This window comes from Emydura macquarii, unplaced genomic scaffold, assembly GCF_026122565.2.
Source record: "Emydura macquarii macquarii isolate MOO-44397 ecotype Brisbane River unplaced genomic scaffold, CSIRO-AGI_Emac_v2 contig_2897, whole genome shotgun sequence".
NCBI lineage: Eukaryota > Metazoa > Chordata > Testudines > Chelidae > Emydura > Emydura macquarii.
The window spans coordinates 28127552-28149375 of record NW_027133034.1 but is presented as its reverse complement, the minus strand read 5'-3'; the positions used below and the strand labels follow the sequence as shown (position 1 = coordinate 28149375).

At 39.6% G+C, this 21824-nt stretch overlaps 1 protein-coding gene across 1 annotated transcript in view; it reads right to left on the bottom strand.

Moving 5' to 3' along the window:
* NREP (neuronal regeneration related protein) overlaps positions 1-19733 on the bottom strand; it is a 32525-nt gene extending 12792 nt beyond the window's left edge. Inside the window, exons 1-3 of the mRNA XM_067568699.1 lie at positions 19673-19733; positions 18847-18883; positions 17338-17398 (exon numbers count right to left, since the gene is read on the bottom strand). Coding sequence (XP_067424800.1) covers positions 17338-17398; positions 18847-18883; positions 19673-19694 — 120 coding nt within the window. The 5' untranslated portion in view covers positions 19695-19733. The remainder of the gene's footprint in view (positions 1-17337; positions 17399-18846; positions 18884-19672) is intronic.
* Positions 19734-21824: the final 2091 nt, after the last annotated feature.

The window sequence follows — 21824 nt, the reverse complement described above, 5'->3', positions numbered from 1 at the left end:
CCACTCCTAAACATTTTCCTGGGCATCTTAGTTAACTTCCTCATACTCCTAGATTTTATTGTTTTAAGCATAATCGTGTGAAACGCAAAGCAGCCCACCTAAAGTCTTGGTAAATCAGAAAAATGAAGCTATCGATCCAAGAACTTAAGTATAAAGTCAGTTGACCGAGTCAATACTCCATCTTGCCTGGAAGTTGGCCTCAGTTGTAATGGGGAGGTTATTATTAATTTAAAACACAGAAACTAAGTTTAAACCTACAACTTCAACTTTAAAAAAAAGCTTTCAAATTATTTTGCAATAAAAATCAGAACGAAGGCAATAATATCAGAACAAAGCAAGGGCTGAGAAGAGCTGAGCATCATTGCATAAACAGGGGTACAAAGTTATTTACTTCTACCCCTTTTCACAGCAGAGGGATTTAGCTAATAGTTCAAAGAAACGTTTTTCCTCATTCACATCAAGATATATGTAAACTGAGACTCCTCATAGGAATACGTATAACCAATGTGTCAGAACCCGAAAACTGTCACCACCTATCTCTTCACTCTAATGTATCTTTCCCCTTATATAACTCCCTCATCTTTATAAGCAACAACTACTGAGGACACTATGTTCTGCCTTCCTTCTATAACATTTGCAAGACATTTATAACAGAGCTGGAAGAGAGCTACATAATCAGCCACAAAGAAGTGATAAAGTGAAACAGTTGCTCCCCACTCCCGATTCCTATGGCCTGAGAGCAGCACTTTTCAAATGCTGCCCAGATCTTGCCTTCAGTCTAGATGTCTCTCACACACATATTGTACCCAGTTATCAGACAACTTCAGTACGCACATTCTTGTTAACCTGCTTATCTGGCTTTTTCCAGGCCTCTTAATAAAAAAGAAAGCATAAAAAGTTATTACTTTCTTTCTATCGTTCCCTGAACCATGGATGAAAAAATCCTAATCTCCTGGAAACACACAAAAGTTCACATACTACTGCGCAGTCTGGAATTCTTGGGTCCAAGCAGCAGTGCCAGATTTTTTTTTCCTCCCGTGATAAAGATCACCAACTGCTCTGAATACAAAGGACTCCAGCTTTTGATGAGTTGCAGGTCATTTCATAGTATTTCACCCAAGATGTGGGATAAAGGAGTGCTGAAAGAATCTACCACTGCTCCAGAAATCTTCATTCCATAGAGAAGCTCATCAACCCTAAAATTAACTCTTCTTTGAAGCACTGAAAACCTACCCACTACCTTGAAAGACTTGCTATGCAGGATAAGCATTTTTTTTATTAGACAGATAAGTATCACAACAGCAGGCAGAAAGGGTCATATGCTTCCCTCCACTGTGAGAGGAAAGAAGAGGAAAGTGGGCCTTCCACTCTTTAAAAGAAGAAAATAGCAACCTTCCACACAGAGAATAAACCTACTCCACCATCTTCCTTTGTGGCATATTTTCCCACTCTGCAGAAACCTGTGAAAAACCCACAATTGCAACTCTGTAAATTAAGGGCTCCACAGCTCTGTGGCACAGGTCTATTCCAAGATGGGTGGGTAGCAACTGTTCTCTATAGCATGGTCCTCTGGGAATCTAGCATGTAACCAGCCAGTGAAGGGCACAGAGGATAATACTGCACCTTGCATTGCTAACTTCCATGCCTGCATCCTCTTGGAGATTCTTTGTGTGGTTTGGGGTTTTTTGTCCAACGCATGCAGCGCTGACAAAAGAGTCAATGGCATCACGGCTCCTAAAAGGAAGTTGTGAATTTTTTTTTTTCCTTCTTCTGTCTCAGCTCCACTGAAGTTGTTTGACAGCTTCTCTTCCACAGTTAATGGTTGTTTTCTGATGCCCTTTCTTTCAGGAAAAAAATATTATAGGCACAGTAGCTTGCTTGGCAGGAACAGTGAGCAACGAGGATTTCCTAAGGAGATGCTTCCTACTATGCAGTGTCTGCGGTTTCTCAGTTTTCATTCAGCTGTGACAACTTTTCCCAATTCCAATTACATTGAGATATACTGTGCCATCCATTTTTAAGCTGAAATCCCCACTGACTTCAATGGAAAGTTCTGTTTAAAATCAATGGCCCATTATCAACATCCAGCTAGATCTTCTAAAAGAGACTCGTTACTATCTTGTAGCACTGCTATCTGAATGTGAGGTTAATCATTCTTTTTTAACTCATCCAAGGAAAAATCAGAAGGCATGTTTGTGTTCCCCTGAATCTTGAAAGCAATATGGAGTCTTGCCATTGACTTCAATGGAAGAAGAGCACAGTCAATGCTCAGAACTTTTGAAAATCCCACCTGTAGTATTCTGTATTTACTACAAAGATGGGCACCTTATAATGAATGCCCAATAAATTGCTAAACTGCTGCTTAACAGGATGTGGCTTCCTAAAGTTTAGCTGCATGTGAGTCTGCTGTCAATTCTTCTTCTAAATCTCCTGGAAAGGGAAACTCCAGTGTAACCTACGATATTCTGAAGTCTACATATCATTTCACAGAAGAGTAAATCACTGAAGATTGTGATGAAAGTGTCTTAAACACACTAAAAAAGAATAATTCACAAGCAAGTGGGAATCTGCCATTTTGACAGGCTGATGCAGAAATGGACTCAGGGAAGCAGCCCCTATATAAAACGATGAGAAATCAGAAATTTTCCAAGTTGTTGAAATTCTCCCCCATTGAGGAGCTCCTATCAGCAGAAGCTATGCACTGACCATACTCAGCTCAGCCTGCCCACATGTCCTCCTGAGCAATGCTGCTCTGGCCACATACAGAGCCCTTGGGCAGAAGAGATGTTGGGGCCACTTTGGCCCAGATCCTCAATGGCATTTAGGTGCCTGATTTCAATCCCCATTGAATATGGAATACGGAAGCTTTAAGAAGGTAGGAGATGTTGCCAAATAAGACTGATTTATAAGGGAGGGTTTATATTTGAAACATAAGGAAATCAATTCCAATGGGTTGCCACATGTCCTGGGGCAGGTGGAGGAGCAGATGACATCCTGCCCTCTGAAACTGACAAATTGAAAAAGTGGTGAAGAATTACAGCAAAAGAAATTAATGAATTGCCTTGCTAGTTCATTTCTCGAGCAGAGAGAGGAATGTGAGAAAGATGGTGAATGAAATGAAAAGCCTGTTTGTCTCATTTAGGCTTTTTCATCTTGTAACAGTTGGGAGTTTGAGTCTTCGGATGGGGAGGAATAAAGAACAGCCGTAGTATGATGGCAGATGAAATGCAGAGCCAGAGAAGCATAATGACATGTAATGGAAACCAAAGGGAAATCCATAAGGTGCAACAAGGCTTTATCAATGCACTCCCCCTCCCTGACCCTCCTTTATTCCAGAAATCACCAGCCACACAATGTGCTTTGATTACTACTATATGGTAGATAAACAGCCAAAAAACATTGGCATGATTTCAGTGAGGAAAACTACCACAGTATAGTTGCTTGTCCATCACACCTATCAATCACACATACATATACTAGATGTATGAAAGTAATTACATTGTAAATGATTATTTCACTAATACCTTAGAAAAGGTTAACTGGGAGGAATGGAAATGAAGTCTGTCTCCCCCTCTGCCTCCTTTTTCTTAGCAGGACAACATGATGTTTAAATGTAAGAAACTGCTTTGTGCAACTAACATTCATGTCACTTACTGAGCAGTAAAACAGCAGTCATTAGAAAGACCTGTCACATTATCAATACCACATCACTTTGAATGGTTGTAGTGTTTTAAGATGTGTTTTTGATACTCCCCAGCAGGAGGCTTGTACTGATGATGCAGAGTCGTGCAAAGGAGATCAGATCCACAATCTGTATATTTAGAAAATTAGAGACTTAAAGGTAGATTCTATTTTTTGTTATTATTTTGGTTACTTGCACATCTACTAAAACAACTGTTCCACTATATTTTAAATGCTTAATTGAATTTGCCTTACAACTAGCATGTTAAGTTGTCTTCCCCCAACATAAACATCTGAAGGAGAGAGATTGTGGAAACATATGCTCTCCTACAGGGATAAATCCTCCATATGCCATTGAAATACAGTGGAATTTTCTGGCACAGTGAGGTCAGTAATACTTAGTCCTGCCTTCAATGCAAAGGACTGGACTAAAAGACCCCTTGAGGTCCCTTCCAGGCCTATAATTCTATGAAGCAGATATAACAGGTCTGATTACTAAAAGTAGTGTCTAATTTTGCAGGTACAACCACTTGTGGGCTCAAATACAGAGGAGTAACTACCTGATTTGAAAGCACAGTCAGGTAGTTAGATGGCTAAACGTTAATATTAACACATGCAATTAAAGGCAACTTTAAAATTAGATGCAGGGCTGAGGCCCCTTACAAAATTGGACCAATATGTCCTCAGCATAGCTAGTGTCTGTGTAACTCAGTTGGCAGTACTCTTGCTTCAGGGCCATTTGAATTAGCCTGACACCTGAAATTTACATCCTTTTCCTCATTAAAAAAAGTAAAAATAAACAGAATCCATAATAATGGTCCAAATACAATTTACAGCAGGGTTACTGTAGTGTTTGGGACCATTATTGTAGCATACCATCTAAAAGCAAACAAACAAAAAAACCTACTTTCAAATGACTCATATATATTTATATATAAAATACATGTATTTATAAATAAAATACATGGAAAGGAAAGTTACCATAAAATGGTATTCCTCATCCAGGGGCAAGGTACAATTCTCTGAAGAATGCCTGACTTACCATATGTCTACACAGCAAAGGAAAACCCAAACCTGGCCCATGCCAGCCGACTCAGGACCTTCCCACTTTGCAGAGTCCTACAGCTTGGGATCCAGCCCAAGCCCGGAAGTCTACAGAGCAACAAAACAGCCCTGCAGCCTGAGCCCCACGAGATCAAGTTGGCTGGCACAGGCCAACCGTGGGTTTTTCTTTGCTGTGTAGACATACCCTTAGAGCTCAGGACAGAAAGTTGGATCCCACATGGGGCACACTCTCCTTCTGTCACTTCTATCTTTGGCAGATATTAAAGATCCAAAGGCACTTTTATAAAAGGGTAAGAAAACTCCAACTGTCCTGACCAGCCATTTCCTCTCTCAGTGAAACAGGTTGTAATATCTATGGCTTTGTGCAACATTATGATAAGTACTCAAAAGTTTGTCTTGTCACATTTGCCTGCAAAATCACTGCACTACCAATACCATTATTACTGTGTATATCACTTTCAGTTGCCCAAAGTAAATACATATAATGTTAAACTAAACTGTGGTCTTGTCATATATGCTGTAAATAACATAATACATAGTCTGAGTTCTAGTTAACCAGAAAGCGAAATATATCAATGAAAATAATTTGCCTGGCAAGCACTGTTTTTTGTGGTGGTGGTGGTGTTGTGGTTTTATTTAATTCCTAGTTGACAACCAGCGTGGATTGATTTAAATCAAGGCAATTTAAATCACCAAGAGAAAATTACTGATTTAAATCAAGTTTCCCACTGATACTTCTTCACGTATTTCTTAAACAATGGTGCAAATCTTATCACTAAAACATGCTAATTTACAACTCAATACAGCATTTTACAACTTCTAGTGTATTTTCTGTAATTTTTTAGATAACTTGATTTTTATTAATTTAGGAAATAGTACATAACACTCATTATCTGTGTCAAGTTGCAGATGCAACAATACATTAGGAATAGTAAGAACTAAATCACACACACAAACACAATAGCACTTATATTTTATTAAACTAAATCTTAAATGTTACATAAATGTTTCACATTTGCAATTGCAGCAGTCTCTTTTTTAATTTTCAAATTTTATTAACTCTGACAGGCACGTCATCACAACACAAAACGTACCTTGTCCTTAAAACTTCTACAACTAGCTTTCATCTTCCCCACTCCCACTGTCATTTTTATTCATAGACTAACAAATACAAGTTTTCCTGCTTTTTCAACTCCCAGTTGATTTCTTAGCTTTAAGTGAATAATACCAAACGATGAAAATATTCTCTCTGTGCCTGCAGAGGAAGCTATGAAAAGTTGGCTTGGCAACTGAAGGAACTCTGTTTCAAGGTGCCTGGCTAATGATTTCCACCAATTCACGGGAGTGACTTTGTTCAAATCATCATCAGTAAACATGTCCTGTTTAAATGGTTCTGCTCCAGCCCTGAAATTTATTATGACTGGCATAACTGAGGAGTGATTCTGAGGTGCCCGTGTCATGGCAGCAGCATCATCTTCAGAAGTTAGGCATCTACCTTTATATCTGGGGTCGAGAATGTTCGCAAGAAAATGAGATGGAGTTAGTGCTTGATCCATTCGCTTCTTTATTGCCTGCAGTTAAGCTTTCTGGTGAGGTATTTCTTTCTTCAATGTCTCTTGAAGTGCCTTCCAAATTTCGACAGCATCGGCAATGCAGCAACAATTTTTCTGAAGTTTAAGGCTATGGATATAGGCTTCAGTATACTGAGCATATCCTCTACATTCCTCTTTAATCCAATGTTAGATACTTTGGATGAGATACTTCCATCTATTTTATCACGGTTTTCTTCACCAAGTTTTATGAGAATAGGTCAGTTCTTAATAAATTGTTCAAAGCAATCAACCACAGAATTCCATCGAACATCTTGAGGGAGAATTAGTTTGGATCCTCCCGCGCTCTTCAGTGAAGCTGAAGCAAAATGGCTGTTATGGAAGTATTTTGCGACTTCAACATTTTATTTTATTCCTGGAGAAGTTGTACTTAAGTCTTCAGCTAAAAGATGCATTAAATGGGCACTGCAGCCATATGTTATTAAGGAGCATCCTTCCATTTCTTCTTCTAAGTATCTTCTCATCTTTGCCACATTTGCAGCATTGTCTGTGACAAAACTGTGCATGTGACAGTTGAATCTTTGTTCAGTTTGTTACAGCTTTCACTGCCACTTCTTTTAAATATTCTGTTGTGTGGGCATTTCCCGATGTATCTATTGTTTCTGAAAGATATGCAACCCCACCTTCTGTTGTCACACAGGCACATATTACTGGATTACTGTGTACATTGCTCCACCCATCAATGCTTAAACTGGCAAATTTCCCCCTCAGTATTTCTTGCACACTGTTCAAGTTCCTTCTCATACACTGTATCTAGCAACATTCCACCAATGTCTGCTCTACCAGGTGGAGTGTAGCCTGGCCATAAGGACTCAACCATGTCAATGAAGCATTTATTGTTAACAATGCGAAAAGAAGAATGTGTTGCATAATTGAACCGAGCAATCTTTTCATCTATGGTGTCTTACTGGTATTTGCTGGTCCTTACTACAAACCCATCCATGGTGGTGGTTTTACTGGATGATTGAAATCTTTTGCTTGCTACTGATACTTTGTTGTCTGAAATACATTTAGTGGCAGCACTGTTGTTAAAAATACCAACGGATGACTCTGAAGTTCTAGCAACATCCAACATAGCAAACAGCTTGGGAATTTACTTGTTAAATCACACTTATACTAAAAGGCATAAAGAGAGTCTTGAAGAATGATGCATTACGAAGTGAATTATTTAAGTTACTAAACAGTTGATCCACTGTTCTTCAGACATATCCACATCTTCATCTCCCAAAAAGCTGTTTTCATTATGATGTTTCATTCTTGCAGCTAGGTCCTGCATCTCCTTCTCGCACTACTTACACTTGACATGTTTTCCTTTTTTATCCAGGGAAGGAATTTCTTCAAAATATTCCCAGATAGGGTCTCTCTTACGCCTAGAAGCCATGACACCTTTTCTGTGGCAAAAGTGTGGGGGAATATAGGAAGCTGTGTGTGTACTGAATAATGTCTTCCCTTTTTTCTTTCCAGTCCACTCCACTGTTCCTTTCTACTCTGCCTCTGTCCTTTGTCTCTCTGTCTTTAAGACACTGTCTTAACTAACTCCTCTGTCTTGCTTGGCCCAGGTCCACCACCACAGAAGCACAGAACAACAATCCTATCCAGCCTGTGTCTTTCTTTGCACGTGACTTTAGTCTGCTGAGAAACAGAAACTGAAAGCCCAGAACTTTCAAGAAGCAAGAGCTGGTAGTTAGTCTGGACATTAATTCATTTTTATGAGACTAAGTAAGTGATAAGATTTAATTGTAACTGTTATTTTTTAAATGAGAGAGAAATTTAGTATTTTACTGATGATTTAAAATAAAAATAAAAAATCTGATTTAAATTAAAAAATCCAATTTTTTGGATTTTTTTTTTTAAATCATTGATTTTTTCCCACCCTGCAGACAATTTAAGTGTAAAAGAAATTGCCAACGTTATTTCACTTCCAAATTTTTGTAGGATTTCTTTCTGGTAACCACGCATTACACCCATCCACTACTCCTATACCGGAGAATTTATACCAGATACATTCAGATCAACATAAAGAAAAACTTAATCTCTGAGCAGCTGTCTGATGGCATAAAATAGGCAATACATGCTTTTGAACATTACAATATTAAGAATTCAATAATACTTTTTAGAGGAATAATGTACATATTAAGTAAAGATTTCTAATAATTTTAATACGAATATCCAAACATCATTATGCTGCTTGTTTTTAAAAATGTCCATAATGTATGCTACGTGAATATATAGGAATTAGTTTTGTTTTAAAAAATTACTCTAATTGTATCTATTTTCCGGTAAGAAAAAATGAATACATGGTTATATATTTTGAGATTTTAAAAAGTGTAGTGTTTAGAGACGGAAACAACAGTAGCCATCAAAGGAACTTCTACACAGGCACTCATTCAGTAATACTACAGTGAATTTGCCAATCTAGCAGCCTAAGCTGTATTTTCTGCCAGACTAAAATTATTTAATATCATTCCATTTTAAACATTTGAAGAGAACATTTTTGAACCTTTCCAACTTTTCTCCCCACCTGGTAAGGTTTAATGAGGTATCAGAGTGATGAATAAATCTTTGTTCAATACAACCTACATTTTCAAGTGTCTTTTTATTTCAATATTTTGTCCCAGTCTATGTTGTCTACCTCTGTGAATTATTTTTATGCAGTCCTTCTGGGGATAATTATAGTTCTCTCTCCCTCCCTCTAGTCACACTCACAAAATAGTCCAATCTTCGTCAGAGCTCAGTGTAGGACAGTGGAATTGAAATGGAAATAACTTTCTATTGATGGAATGTTTTTCTGAACCCTACTTTCTGATGGTGAAATATCATGACTGTTATATTACATACTGTGTATGAATTTTTAATTTTTCATTTTTAAACTTTTTTGAGCAAAGTCCACTAAAGAGCTGTCTGGAACAAAGAGGAAAAAGTATTTAAACTTCCACTTCAGTGTCCTCACTGTACAGCTTGGACACTCGTCAACTGAACTGTTCCATCCCTTAGTTTATTTTGTTTTTCTGAAGTAGTGAGCAGCTAAACTTGAAAAAGTTCTAGGCAGAGGAAATTTTTGTTCATTTCTGATTATTTGTTTGAATTGCAAAATAAGCCTTAAATCTCAAGTCTTCAGTAATCAAGTGCAGTACATGAAACCATAAAAAAGGTTTCCTGTGTACAATATATAAGCACATTTTAAAAAACACCCACCCACACACAGGCATGCTCTCATGCTGATAAAATTTCACAACTTATTGTTCTTTCTATCTCTATGTGCCACATTCTACACTTAGCTAAATCTGTGCAACACCACTGACTTCAGAATGTGATCCTACTTAGGGACTACTCTGACCTACCAGGCAGGAGACCTCAATTCTAGCTCCAGGCTCAGTACTCAACAAGTTATGAGCGCAAGCTCCTGGGGTTTGTCTGATGCTTAGGGTCCGCTTTATCATGCATGAAACCCTGGTTATACTTGGCCTGTGTGTGTCTGCTAATAACCTGAGTTCAGTGCCCAATTCTAGTCCCTCATTCTCTTTATATTCATCAGGATATGTCTGAAATATGTACCGAAGCCTCTCTACCAGACCAAGCATGACCAATGATTTTCACAGAATACAGTAAGACTGTCAATAGTTGTCCCAACTAAACTTAGATAAATACTGTATAATTTTAGCAATCATAAATTGTACTAACTATGTGCAGGGACTCATGAGGACCTGTTTTCAATAGGTTAAACCAGGATGAGGTTTTTAATATAAAATGTAAAGGTATCTCATACATTTCTTCATATTACTTGAATAGTGATATTATCCATTTCCTTTGGAGCTTCTAGATGGTCATTTCTTCCCCCTGCATTTAAATGCAGATTTGCTGTCTCCCTTTCTTGATGATGAGAACTGCCTTCCTCCCATGGATGGCATAGTATTAATCAGAGGGGGTTTTTACAACCCCCTCTGATAAATACTTACCTAAGTTTAGTTGTGACAACTATTGACAGTCTTACATATTCTGTGAAAATCATTGATCCTGGTTGGTCTGGCAGAGAGGCATCTGTACATATTTCAAACATATCCTGATGAATATAAAGAGAATGAGGGACTAGGATTGGGCACTGAACCCAAATATAACCAAGGTTTCATGCAGGATAAAGCTGGACCCTAAGCATCAGACAAGCCTCAGGAGCTAGCACTCATATCGTGCTGAGTCTGGGGCTGTCATGACTCATTTCAGTTTTCAATATTACACAAGCAAAATTCAAACATTCAATTATATAAAAACAACAATAATGCAGAGTTGTAGGCTTGAAGCATTAAGCTATCAGATTCATGCAGAGTTACGGACTACCAGTCCAGATCCATTTGGCCATGCAGCATTCTGAAGCAGAATACCAAATATGATGCAGTGGATAAACCGAGCCTATTTCTCAGTTTTGAATGGATGTATCCAAAGCTTGAAAAGATGTGTTCTATGTTTGCTGGACACTGATGCAATTGCTGTTCTATGAAGTCAGATGGAATATTAGCATACTTCAGATTCTTCAACCATGTTACAGGGGAAATTTTCTTCCATGTTAGCGAATGAAAACATTGATTTTGGATACAGAGCATCTTTTACTTTACATGCAAATAAATATGCAAGCTGGGATTTTTGCTGAGCAAGCATTGCCTTGTAATTTCTTCTTATTCGGTTGACAATTTCTTTCCTGCATATTTTGGATAAAGGAGGTTGGCCAACATACATGCAGAAGAAATTGCCTCATGAAATCTCTTTTGTACTTCTGCTTTGTATGGTGCAAGATCTTCATTTATCAGTAGATCCAACCACACTTCTCATGCAACAGCAATTGTTGATGTGTCCCTTTGCAATGTGTCAAATGCTACAGCAACTTGATTGATCAAGTTCTCTGCTTCCAGTAAATTCCTTGATGATTAATTATACTGATAACTCTATCTTCAAGTTCTGCCTCATGATCACTTGCAACCCTTAGATAATGAGGCCAGTTTTTAACATATGTTTCCAGGCATGTTATATGATTGTTCCATCATGTGTCACCATGGATTTGGGGTTTTACAGATCTTTGACATTCTTTTAACCAGGCTTTAGGCTGATGGGGATTATGAAAATATTTCTGTAAATCTACATGTTTCATCAAAGTCCTCTGGAATAAGGCCTTGTTCAAGTAGAGTTAGCCAAAGTGTTGTCATCTTGTTCCAAATCACTTTCCCAGACTTAGCATCTTTTTCTCATTGTCTTAAGGTAGGACTTAACAACACACAACACTACAGTTCATTTGCTAATGCTTTAACCTCTCTTTCTTTCTAGTGTAGCGCAGTACTTTCCAGTCATCAGTGGGTGATGCTTACAGTATCACAAGGGATACATAAACTACAGTTTTCCCTGTCTGCACATAGTTAACTATCACTGGGTCATTGTGCACATTATGCTAGCCATCTTGTATTAATATTGTTTTTCCATGTAATTTGTTGCATGTTTCCACCCACAAGCCCTCAGTAACTGCATCTAACATTTCACCTCCTTTCGATTGGATGCTTTGTAACCTGGCCTTTGGCAGCTGATTATTGCTTGAAAAGCTGGATGCTCAGTAACCGAAAAAAGGAATAAAACAGCTGTTAAAAAAAAAAAAAAAATGCAATTTTCAACTCTATCTTTGTTTCAATTCTGGAATTGTTTTTGTTACAAACATATCCATTTGTTGTGGAAAAATTTGATACTTCCTCCTCATTGTCTTTGGACAACCTTGATCTGGCTTTCTTTTGATGAAGTTGGCAATACAGTATTATCAGTACCTTCATCTTCCCAGTCTGATTTTGGATATTTTCATACAGTTAGCCAAAGTCAGTGGTTCTGGTGTCACTTTGTTCTTTCTTTTTGCAAAATGCAGTAATGTTTCCTCATACAGTCTGCCTTCCCACTCACTTATTCTTTGCAATTTCTGTATCTAAGACTCTTTGTCATCTTCACAATCTTTCTCAAAATACCCAGGAATTGAGGCAAGAAGTCTTCCGCCTTTGCTCATATTGAAATATACTGACCTGAGTCACTGAATTCAGTTGCATACCAGACAGCCAACCAGATCAAGAGACTGAGTAATGGACTGGACAGTTAACTTGGCAGATTACCTCAAACAGAAACATCTGAATCTGGGAATTCCCCTTCTTTGTTTACTAAACAAACATATAATTTTCACTGTTAAATGAAGAAGGGGAATTCCTTGATTCAGAAACTTCAATTTCTGTTTGAGATAGCCACGGCAATAGTATGCAGTTTTAGGGTGATGCTTTTCTGTTTTCTTTAGTTAAAATTAAACCAATCATATTACTGCAAAACTATTATCAAGTTGCAAGATATTCTTCTGTAATTTTCATTAATATAGTCTAATAATTTGTTTCCCCAATATCCCGGTTTAAACCAGAATTTAGCAGCACCTTGTCCTAAACTAGTTTTTTCCCCCAGGAAATTACCAACCCTGTTTCCTCCATTGTTTTTCTCTCCAATATGTCACCTTCACATTGTCCTTCATCCACATGAAGAGCGTAAGATGCTGAGAATCAGCTAGGAGCAGATGCTTCATCAGCAGTGAATCTAACACCTTTGCCCTGGGGTCCATCACTGCCACAATGCACCTAAATTAATTTTTAATACCAGGACAATTCACAAAGCTCTCAAATTTTTTTTTCCCCACATGGCAGCAAAGCCTGAAGTCAATGAAGTCACTGGTAATAAGATCTCTATGAATGCATCTCCTTGCTGAAGATACAGATGCTGCTGTAAGAGGTGGTAACTGATCTAATCCTCCCAAGAACACATTCCTGGAAATGCTCAGTTTCAACTGATCCCACTTTTTTTTGGAGGGGGGGTGGGGGGGAGGGTCTCATTCTGGGTTAATGTACCCATACTGCACTGTACTGAATCCCTGTGCCCCCGCAGCAGTATTGATTTAAAAGAATGCTAGGATACAGTGATAGGTCATGGTGAAATTAATGGCCTGTCCTGAAATTCAACATTTTTATAGTCTTAATTTTTCCCTCATGTAGATCAGATTTGAATTCTAAAGGATCTATTTGGTCACTGACACACAAATCATAACTCCCATTGAGGTTACTGGGAATTGATTACTCCTGTGAACCCACCCTGTAGCACCATATTTTGCAAGTTCTCTCTACAATGAACTCCTGTTTAAAGATGATTTGCAAAGGGGGGGAAATAGAAGGGCAGGCTTTGTGTCTTTTCTTGCTTCTTTGTGAGCTTTCTTGCTTCTTTGCAAAAGGCCTGCATAAAGTGCATAGTCTTTCCCCTCTTTCCCCTCCCCCAGACTGTTCACTTTTACCTTCAAAACAACAAGTCTTGTATTTTCTGGTTTTGCTGCATGTCTTCTTGGAGGACCCAGAAATGTGGACTGGGAGACTTCCTAGTCTTTAATTGAATGGTCAGGGCATTGAATCTTGGACAAACATCTTTTCTTCCAACTGTTGGGCATACGAGTTACATAGATTTTAACAAAAACAAATGAAAAACAAAAAAGGTTTTATAAAAAAACAGTTTGAATAAAAATCTCTTCCCTTTTCAGTTAGCAGTGAAACCTGATTATCTATGTTGTCCAGGAAAAAAGTACACCATGACCTGAAATTCTACTGTTAAAAGGAGTGGGAGGGGGGAAGGAAGAAGAAAAGCCCAACTCAGGCCTCTATATATCATAAAGTAGTTTTTTGTTGGTTTTTTTTTTTTTTTTTTTTTTGGGGGGGGGGGGGGGGAGTCCTTTTTTACTTCACAGTGAATAAAGTGAATTAAAGAAACAAAAGCTAAGGACTGATCCTTTAAACTTAGTTAGTTTCAAACTATGCCACGTGCATGAAGTGTCTCCAAAAATCCACAAGTTAAGATTAACGGAAGAAAACTATGTACATAGTTTTCTTTTTTTCAACCCTGTTTTAAACTATTATTGGTGTTAATATTACAGAATGTAGGGAAAGATTCCTTAACCTGGTACTAGCAAATCATAAGTGTAAATCCAGAAAAAGACACCTGTATTAAGCAGAGTAAATATTGAAAATTGAAACTCTAAGGGGTTTCAAATTATACACACTGTAAAACACATTTAATAGGGGGAAAAAAAAGTACATTCAGAAACTCCTAGAGAAGTGAACAGTCTTCAAGGGAGTTAGGCAAAGGATGAATTTATGCCACTTAACAAGCCTCTTCTAGCCACTATTTTAATTTTACTGTAGATTTAACCAAATAAATAATACATCTTCACTTTGGTAAAAGATTAAACGGTTAAAAGAAATGGGCCTAAAACTGTTCCCACTGAAGTCCAACACCAGAACTCTTATTGACTTCAGTAAAAGCAGGACTGAGCCTTTACTTCTGCAGCAATACCAAAGGTAGGTAAAAGTACTTAATAATTGCACAGAAGCAGCGTGTGCAGTCCAATATTCTATACTAAAACATGCAAAGAAATTATTATTTGTAACATTTAAACAGAAGGAATTGTCCTGCCTATTGGAACTGTAAAAAAGATTCTTGGAATAAATGACTATACTATGTCAATGGCAAATATGTCCATTTTAGTAATAAAAGACGTATGTCAGTGGTCTGATTTCATTAGTCAGTGGTATTGTGCCAAAAAAAGGGGGCGGGGAGGAGGAGGGCAGAAGAGTGGGGAAGGCAAATCCTGCCAAGATTTATACTCATGAAACCTTGCACAAGGTGCAAGCCAGGGTGGAATCTGGTCTCTCTCATGCTGAAATCTTGATGGAAAAAAAAAATCACAAAAATTTGTGGAACTTGGCTTATCACAAAAAGTTTTCCAAGACCAACCAACAGAAATTTCAATTTAGGTTGCACTACAGAGTTAACAATGGAAAAACTTTAGGGTAATTATGTTTGGGGTTTTTTTTCTGCATTTGGATAGTTCTCACTTATATTTTAGGTTTTGGCATGCATACTGGTTTGATTTATAGAACCATTTGCTGGCAAAATCAATGGCCACTTTTTGCCTAAATTAGGAAAATAGTGGTCAAATTCATATCACATATAACAGACTGCCTGCTATCTCAAGACTTATATTAATCTTTACAAAACATGAGCAGTTTGTCCTCCTTGGTGTTGGAAAAATGATGGTCTACATCCTATCAGAAACCCCACAACTGTGCAAATTGAAAGTGTTAATATGATTTCTATTCATAGTTTATTTTCCCTTTCATTTCCCTATCCCAAGCTATTAATTTTTATGAAGAGAAGTTGAATATTTCCATGAAAGTAGACTCCAGGAAAAATAGGTATTTGTATGACTTGTTTGAAGATACAAATGATGAAGTTTCAGGAGGCAACTATGGAAAGTGGCCTTTCATAATAGACTTCATATTTATTTAATTTAATTGCATCTGATTCATTTTTTCCTCCATGCAAACTTAAATCAAGACAGTTCCAAACAAAAGAATCAGACAAATATAATTTATCCTAATTAATTTAATTCTATCTTTAAGCAAATATTGTACTTGCATGCCTAACATTTCAGGCCAAATTCTGTGCTAATGTGCACCCTAAGTAATTCCACTTCAGAGACTGGGATTGCACCTGTGTAAATTAGCACAGAATTTTGCCCTGTGAGTATTAATGAACTCTTCTAAGTTAGAGAGTGTGAATGGGAGTGTGAGAGTCAGCAAGAGACCATTGATTTTTACCATACACACAAACCGACAAAAAATATTTCCATCAATAATAACTGAAGTTCACAGATAGGGAAAGTAAGAAAAATGGTGCTTGAGAACTTTCTTACACTTTGATGTAAGGCTATTTACTTTGTGTGTTTTGACATGGGCTGTTGACAGTTTGTGTTTTAACTACTACAAAGCATTAACTTTTTTAATCTCAATGTCATTAAATAATTGACAGACACCGCCCTACACACACAATTTTGCACAACTGTCAACATTTAAATTGATAATAAAAAAATACTTAAAAATTAACATCGATATTCTCTGCCATTTATACAAAAAATAAAAATAAAAACTGAATTCTACCAAGCCTATTTATGTAGCAGCCAAGGTGTATCAATTTTATATCAGTGCATGGATTCCCAACTTTTTCAAGTAACAGGCATCTTTTCAATAAAAAGTTTTACCGGGACAAGTAGTATACAATTTTACTCAGTTTGCTTTAACAGATCCTATAGTAGTAATAAAAAAACTAAAGACTCCTTTCCTCAGTATTTGTCCTACTGATTGTCTGAGGCCCATCACCTCCTAAGTTGGAAGCCCCTGTGTCAGAAGAGTCTATATTTATATATAGAAGTTACCATGTTTGACCTCTAAGATTAGTTACGTATCATATTTGATAGTATAAGGAATAGATAAATATAAAAATGTAGTGAAAACTACTAAAAGATGGAGATTTAAATGATTCAATTGTTGTAATGCTGCTCAACAACTACATTCAACATACAGGGTTATGAGTTCAGCTAGGCTGAGACTTACTTTTCCTTTTTGGGGAGCAATTTGTTCCCCAAAAGAGGTTTTCCTGTTGAAAATTTACCCATAAAAAGCAAATTTGTTTTTGCACTTTAGGTATTTGCTCTACAGAATAACACTGTTACATTTGCTATGTGCAATGAGCCAACTCTTTTTTTGTTGTCTTTTGTAATGGACCTGGTAGCATCCTACTTTGTCTGTGTATTCACATGGATGCAAGTTATGATTTTTTTTTATAATACAGTAAACATTTTCTCTTGTTCTGATTAAATAAACCTTATTGCATGAAGACAGATTTCAGGTTTTTGTTCAAAATGTCTTAAAAATGAAAGATCCAACTCACAAAGGCTTTTAGAGTGCATTAATCATTGTATGGCAAATCCCCAGACTCCCAAAGGATGTCTTTAAAGGTCATATTTCTGAATGTGTTGAGGGTGGGGGAAGGAAGTTAATTTTGATATTTGATAGCATGGGAAATCTTTGCTAAAACAACTAATTCTTACCATTTTTAGACTCTTAAGTCTTGGGACTGCAGTTTTTCTCCGATAACACAAAGAGAACAATCTACAAATGATCAAAAAAATCATATCACATAATTGTCACAAAATTCAAACAGTTTTGGCTCATTTGCTATTATGCAGGCTAAACATATGCTTCAGTGGCTAAGATCAAAAGACATACAAATTATTCTAACCAAAAGTGCATTTATATAGCATAGTTCTCTGCACTTCAGTGGTCTATAGGCTTAAATATAGGACAAAGGAGTCTCTGGCACCTGGATTTGCAAAGCCCTGTGCTATTCTTAGCACTCTGCACATCTTTGAAGTTTACCATACCTAATGGTTAACCCACTAGACAAGAGGACAAAAATAGATCATTCTATACTGAATGTAAAGGTTGGTCATTGTTCCCAGATTTACTACCAGCTATATTTTTTTTCAATCAAGACAGCAAAAATAAGTCACACTTTCATAAAATGTTATGGTCCAGAGGGGATATTTTTTAAAATAGCATTGCATTATGTAACCCCCTTTCTCTCTCTCAAGTATACACACACACACCTTTTCCCACCCCTAATTCTTAATAGGAAAATTCTGAGGAATATCTAGCATTATGCCACTTCATCTAAATGCTACATTTAATTACTACAATGCAATCCCCACTTTATTTACTATATACACAGCAGAGGTCTGTTCCTCTATCAAGTCTCATCAAGGATGGCAAAATTAGTATGTATGGAATTAAATTTCTTATACTAATATTGATTATACAGAGTGTATACATATAAGATTTAATTAGATATAACTCATTTACACAAATACATTTATACACACACAAATACTAGATACAAGACTGCAAGTTCATATGTAGATACACTAACTATATATGTATCTAGGTTGCAAATACATATATGTGTATATACACACGTTTGCTAAAAAGCAGATCACTAATTCTGCATAAAAATACACTTAAAGATTGGCTGGTATTTTTTTAATTGCTGCACATGCAAAAATGCAGAAGGTTGCTGCAAGAAGAATGCTTTCTAAAAATATACCCCGGCAGCCTGAGAGGAATCCACTGCCAGGGCGGCGAAAAGGGAGATTCGTTTTATAAGGGGGAGAAATCCCACCCAAGAGCTGTGCATGCATGCTAAGAAATCGAAGTGCTGTCGATTTAAAAATGCATTTTTGTGGTTATGATGTAAAAATGGGGGGGGGGGGGAGAGAACCACAGCCTCAGAAAAAACCCTGCATATTTTCCCCATTAGTGCATAAAAATCCCAAACTCAAAAATCCACCCTTAAAACAGGAAGAGTTAAGCAAATATCTATCCTGCATGTTTCTCCTCTTCTTTAAGAAAAGCCTATTTTGAAATGTGCAGCCGGGGGGGGAAGCAAGTGAATTTGCTGCAGCAGCGTCCAGCCAAGGGCAAAAAGAAATGAAAAGAAACAAAGAAAGAGGGGAGGGGATGCAGATCTCTCCGAGCTGTGGATTGGAATTCCATATACTTACAGACAAAAGCCCCTGCTCCCTGTCCTTTCTACATGATCTGAAACACAAATGTGGATTAAAAAGGGGGCAGCGTGCTCCAAAAGGGAATTTATAGTTGGGGGAGTGGGTAGGGGGTGTGGGGAAAAATGACTGCACCTCTTCCAAAGTGCAGCAGCCTTGGAGGAAGAGAAGCGGGGTGGGGGCGGCTGGGAGAAAGTCTCTCTCCCAGGCTGGGTTTTGGTTGCCTGTGCTAGTTCTATTGAACAATGAGCTAATTCTGATGGGGGCTGGCTGGCTGCCAGCTCTCCCCCTCCTCCCCTCGTTACACACACACACCCACCCTTCCCCCCACCCCTCCCCTGCGCTTTGCTGCTGCCGCTGCTGCTGCAGAGCCAGACTGCTTAGTCTGCAATAATCCCCAACTCAAAAAGCCCTCCCGCTGTCTAGCAGCCAGAGAAGCAGCCGACCAATCGCGGGGCGCGGTCTGCGGTCTGCTGAGCCGGGGGAGCGCTGGCAACCAGGCGCCAGGCTCGGCTCGGCTCGCCCCGCCTTCCTCCGGCGCGCTGCGGCTGGCGGCCCTGCGCGGCCCGGGCCTGAGGAGCGCCCGGCTGGGGCGCAGCGCGAGCCGCCATTGGCGCGCGCGACCGTCGCTCAGCCCGCCCCCCCCCATCGAACGGCGGCAGCGGCGGTTTATTCCAGACAAATAATCCGGAGCGGAGGGGGAGGGCGGGAGCCGCGCTGGTGGGGTGCCAGGCGGAGAGGCTGGCCAAGGCGCTGCACAGCCGCGGCGCCCTGCCAGGCCCAACGCGCGGGAGCGAGCGAGCGGCCCCGCGCTGTAATAATAAACCTGCAGCGGTAGCAGAGGGCATCTGAGGAGAAGAGGGAGGGAGCCGCCGCCGCCGCCGCCGCCTCGCCTCGCCTCTGCTCCGTGCCTGGCTGTGAGCGGGGAGAGAAAATGGTGCGCGGGGAGAGGAGGAGACACAGCTCAGGCAGGGACACGCACGCACCCACGTGCAGCAGCAGCGCCCCGCAGGCCGGGGAGCCCCAGGCAACGCTCCCAGCCCAGGGGGAAACACCAGGACAGACGGCACGCGCCCCCCGGGAGACGCAGCGTCAGCGGGCGCAGAGGCAGCGCGGTGCCGCACAGGGACAAAGACCCAGACTCGACACAGGAAGGGAGAGCAGGGGTGGGGCGAGCCCCGCTCCGCTCCTCTCTCAGGCAGGGCGAGCGGTGATCTGGCACGCTGACGGCTCGCCGGTGCTCAGAGGGGGAAGATGGGCGCGCCCCACTCCTATTTCAACCTGCTCTAATTGCTGGAGAGAGTGTTTCGGGGCCAGGACGCAAAGGACAGCCATCCCACAAACACAGTCACACAGGTAGCACAGCAACATCAGACACAGTGTCGTGACACACACACACTGCCCCACAGAGGAAGGACAGCTGCGCACGGAAATAACAGGCACAGAAACACAGTGACATACAAATACAGAGCACGGGCACAAACGCACCAGCGAGATGGCATTGTGGCACAAAGAAGAGGCATAGCACAGCGATGCAGCATGCTGACCTTTGTTCTGTATTTGTGCAGCACCTAGTGCGACGGTTGTCCTGATCCACGTTTAGGGCTCCAAGCCACTGCTGCTGTATAAATAATAATATTTTTTAAAAGTGGCAGAAATACACAGCAGCATGGCATACAGTGACACAAAGACAGCAGCGTGCCATGCAACATGGACACAAAAGACAGACGCGCACCACCCGGACACACACACAACACAAAAGCACAGACAAGGCACGTTGAAATACAGACATGGTTCACCCCCACACGCTGACACAGAGAGATGCATAGCACAATCATGGACAGACACACTACAACAGTATAAAGAAACAAATGCTACAGGTCTGATTCTCTATTGCCGTACAGCAGGTGTAGTCATTTACATTAGTGCAAAGTAGATGTAAATCAGAAAGTAGCATTCTCCACTTACTTTGAGTGAAGTAAATGACTACACATGGTGCAGGACAACAGATATTGGACACTCACTAGCTGGCACTTAGGCTCTGTCTATTCACAAAATGTACACCCGTTTAACTAAAATCACTTTTTTTCAAATCCAATTTACTTTAAATCAACATAAACTAAAGTATAAAATGATTTGTGTGTGTCCACACAGGGATTTGCATTGATTTAAGAAGCCAAGCAAAGCGAAGTTATACACTGAGTTTGATGGCATTTCTCTTGTCGTCTATTTCTGATCAACTGCAAAAATTCAGGGAATGTCTGGGCATCAGTGGGGTCAAACCTTATTGATTTTGGTGAAAACTGGAAGGGGAAAAACAGGAGCAATTTAGATCTGGTTTGCAAAGCCAACAGGTTGTCACCTTTGTCATTGTCTCTAGATCAAACAACCAGTTGGTTACAGCCACTAACACCTTCCAGCATAATAACATCCCCCATCTTGCTCTGCTCTTCCTCTCAATATGCTTTTAAAATGTTGAGGCCCTGAATGTTTTATCTCCTAAACAGAAAGGAAAGAAACAAGATGTGGGGGAGGCGAAGCAGAGGAAATGGAACCTGAGGGGGACACATAGAGCCCCCTGGCAAGTGGGGAAAGAATGGAGAATGATGGTAAGGGTGGAGGAGAACATGGGGGGACGGACGGACACGGAGCATCTGCTATATGGTGGAGGGAAATGGGAGGCACACAGAGCCCCTGTCATAGGAGTTAACATTTGAACGGGGGACACAGGGCCCCTGGCATGAGTGGGGGTTGCAGGCAGTCCCTGAAATAGCGGGAAATAGGAGGGTGGCACATAGGGATCTTGTAGCGGGAGGGGAAATGGCGTGTGCAATATACTCGGCCTACAGAAGCAACAAAGTGTGTGACCCTCTTGGTGCATCAATTTAAAAAACAACTTTTGTTAAACCTTTGCAACTTTTGTATATAGATTAGGAATGATATGTCCCTTGTTACTATAGTATTTGCACACACACACA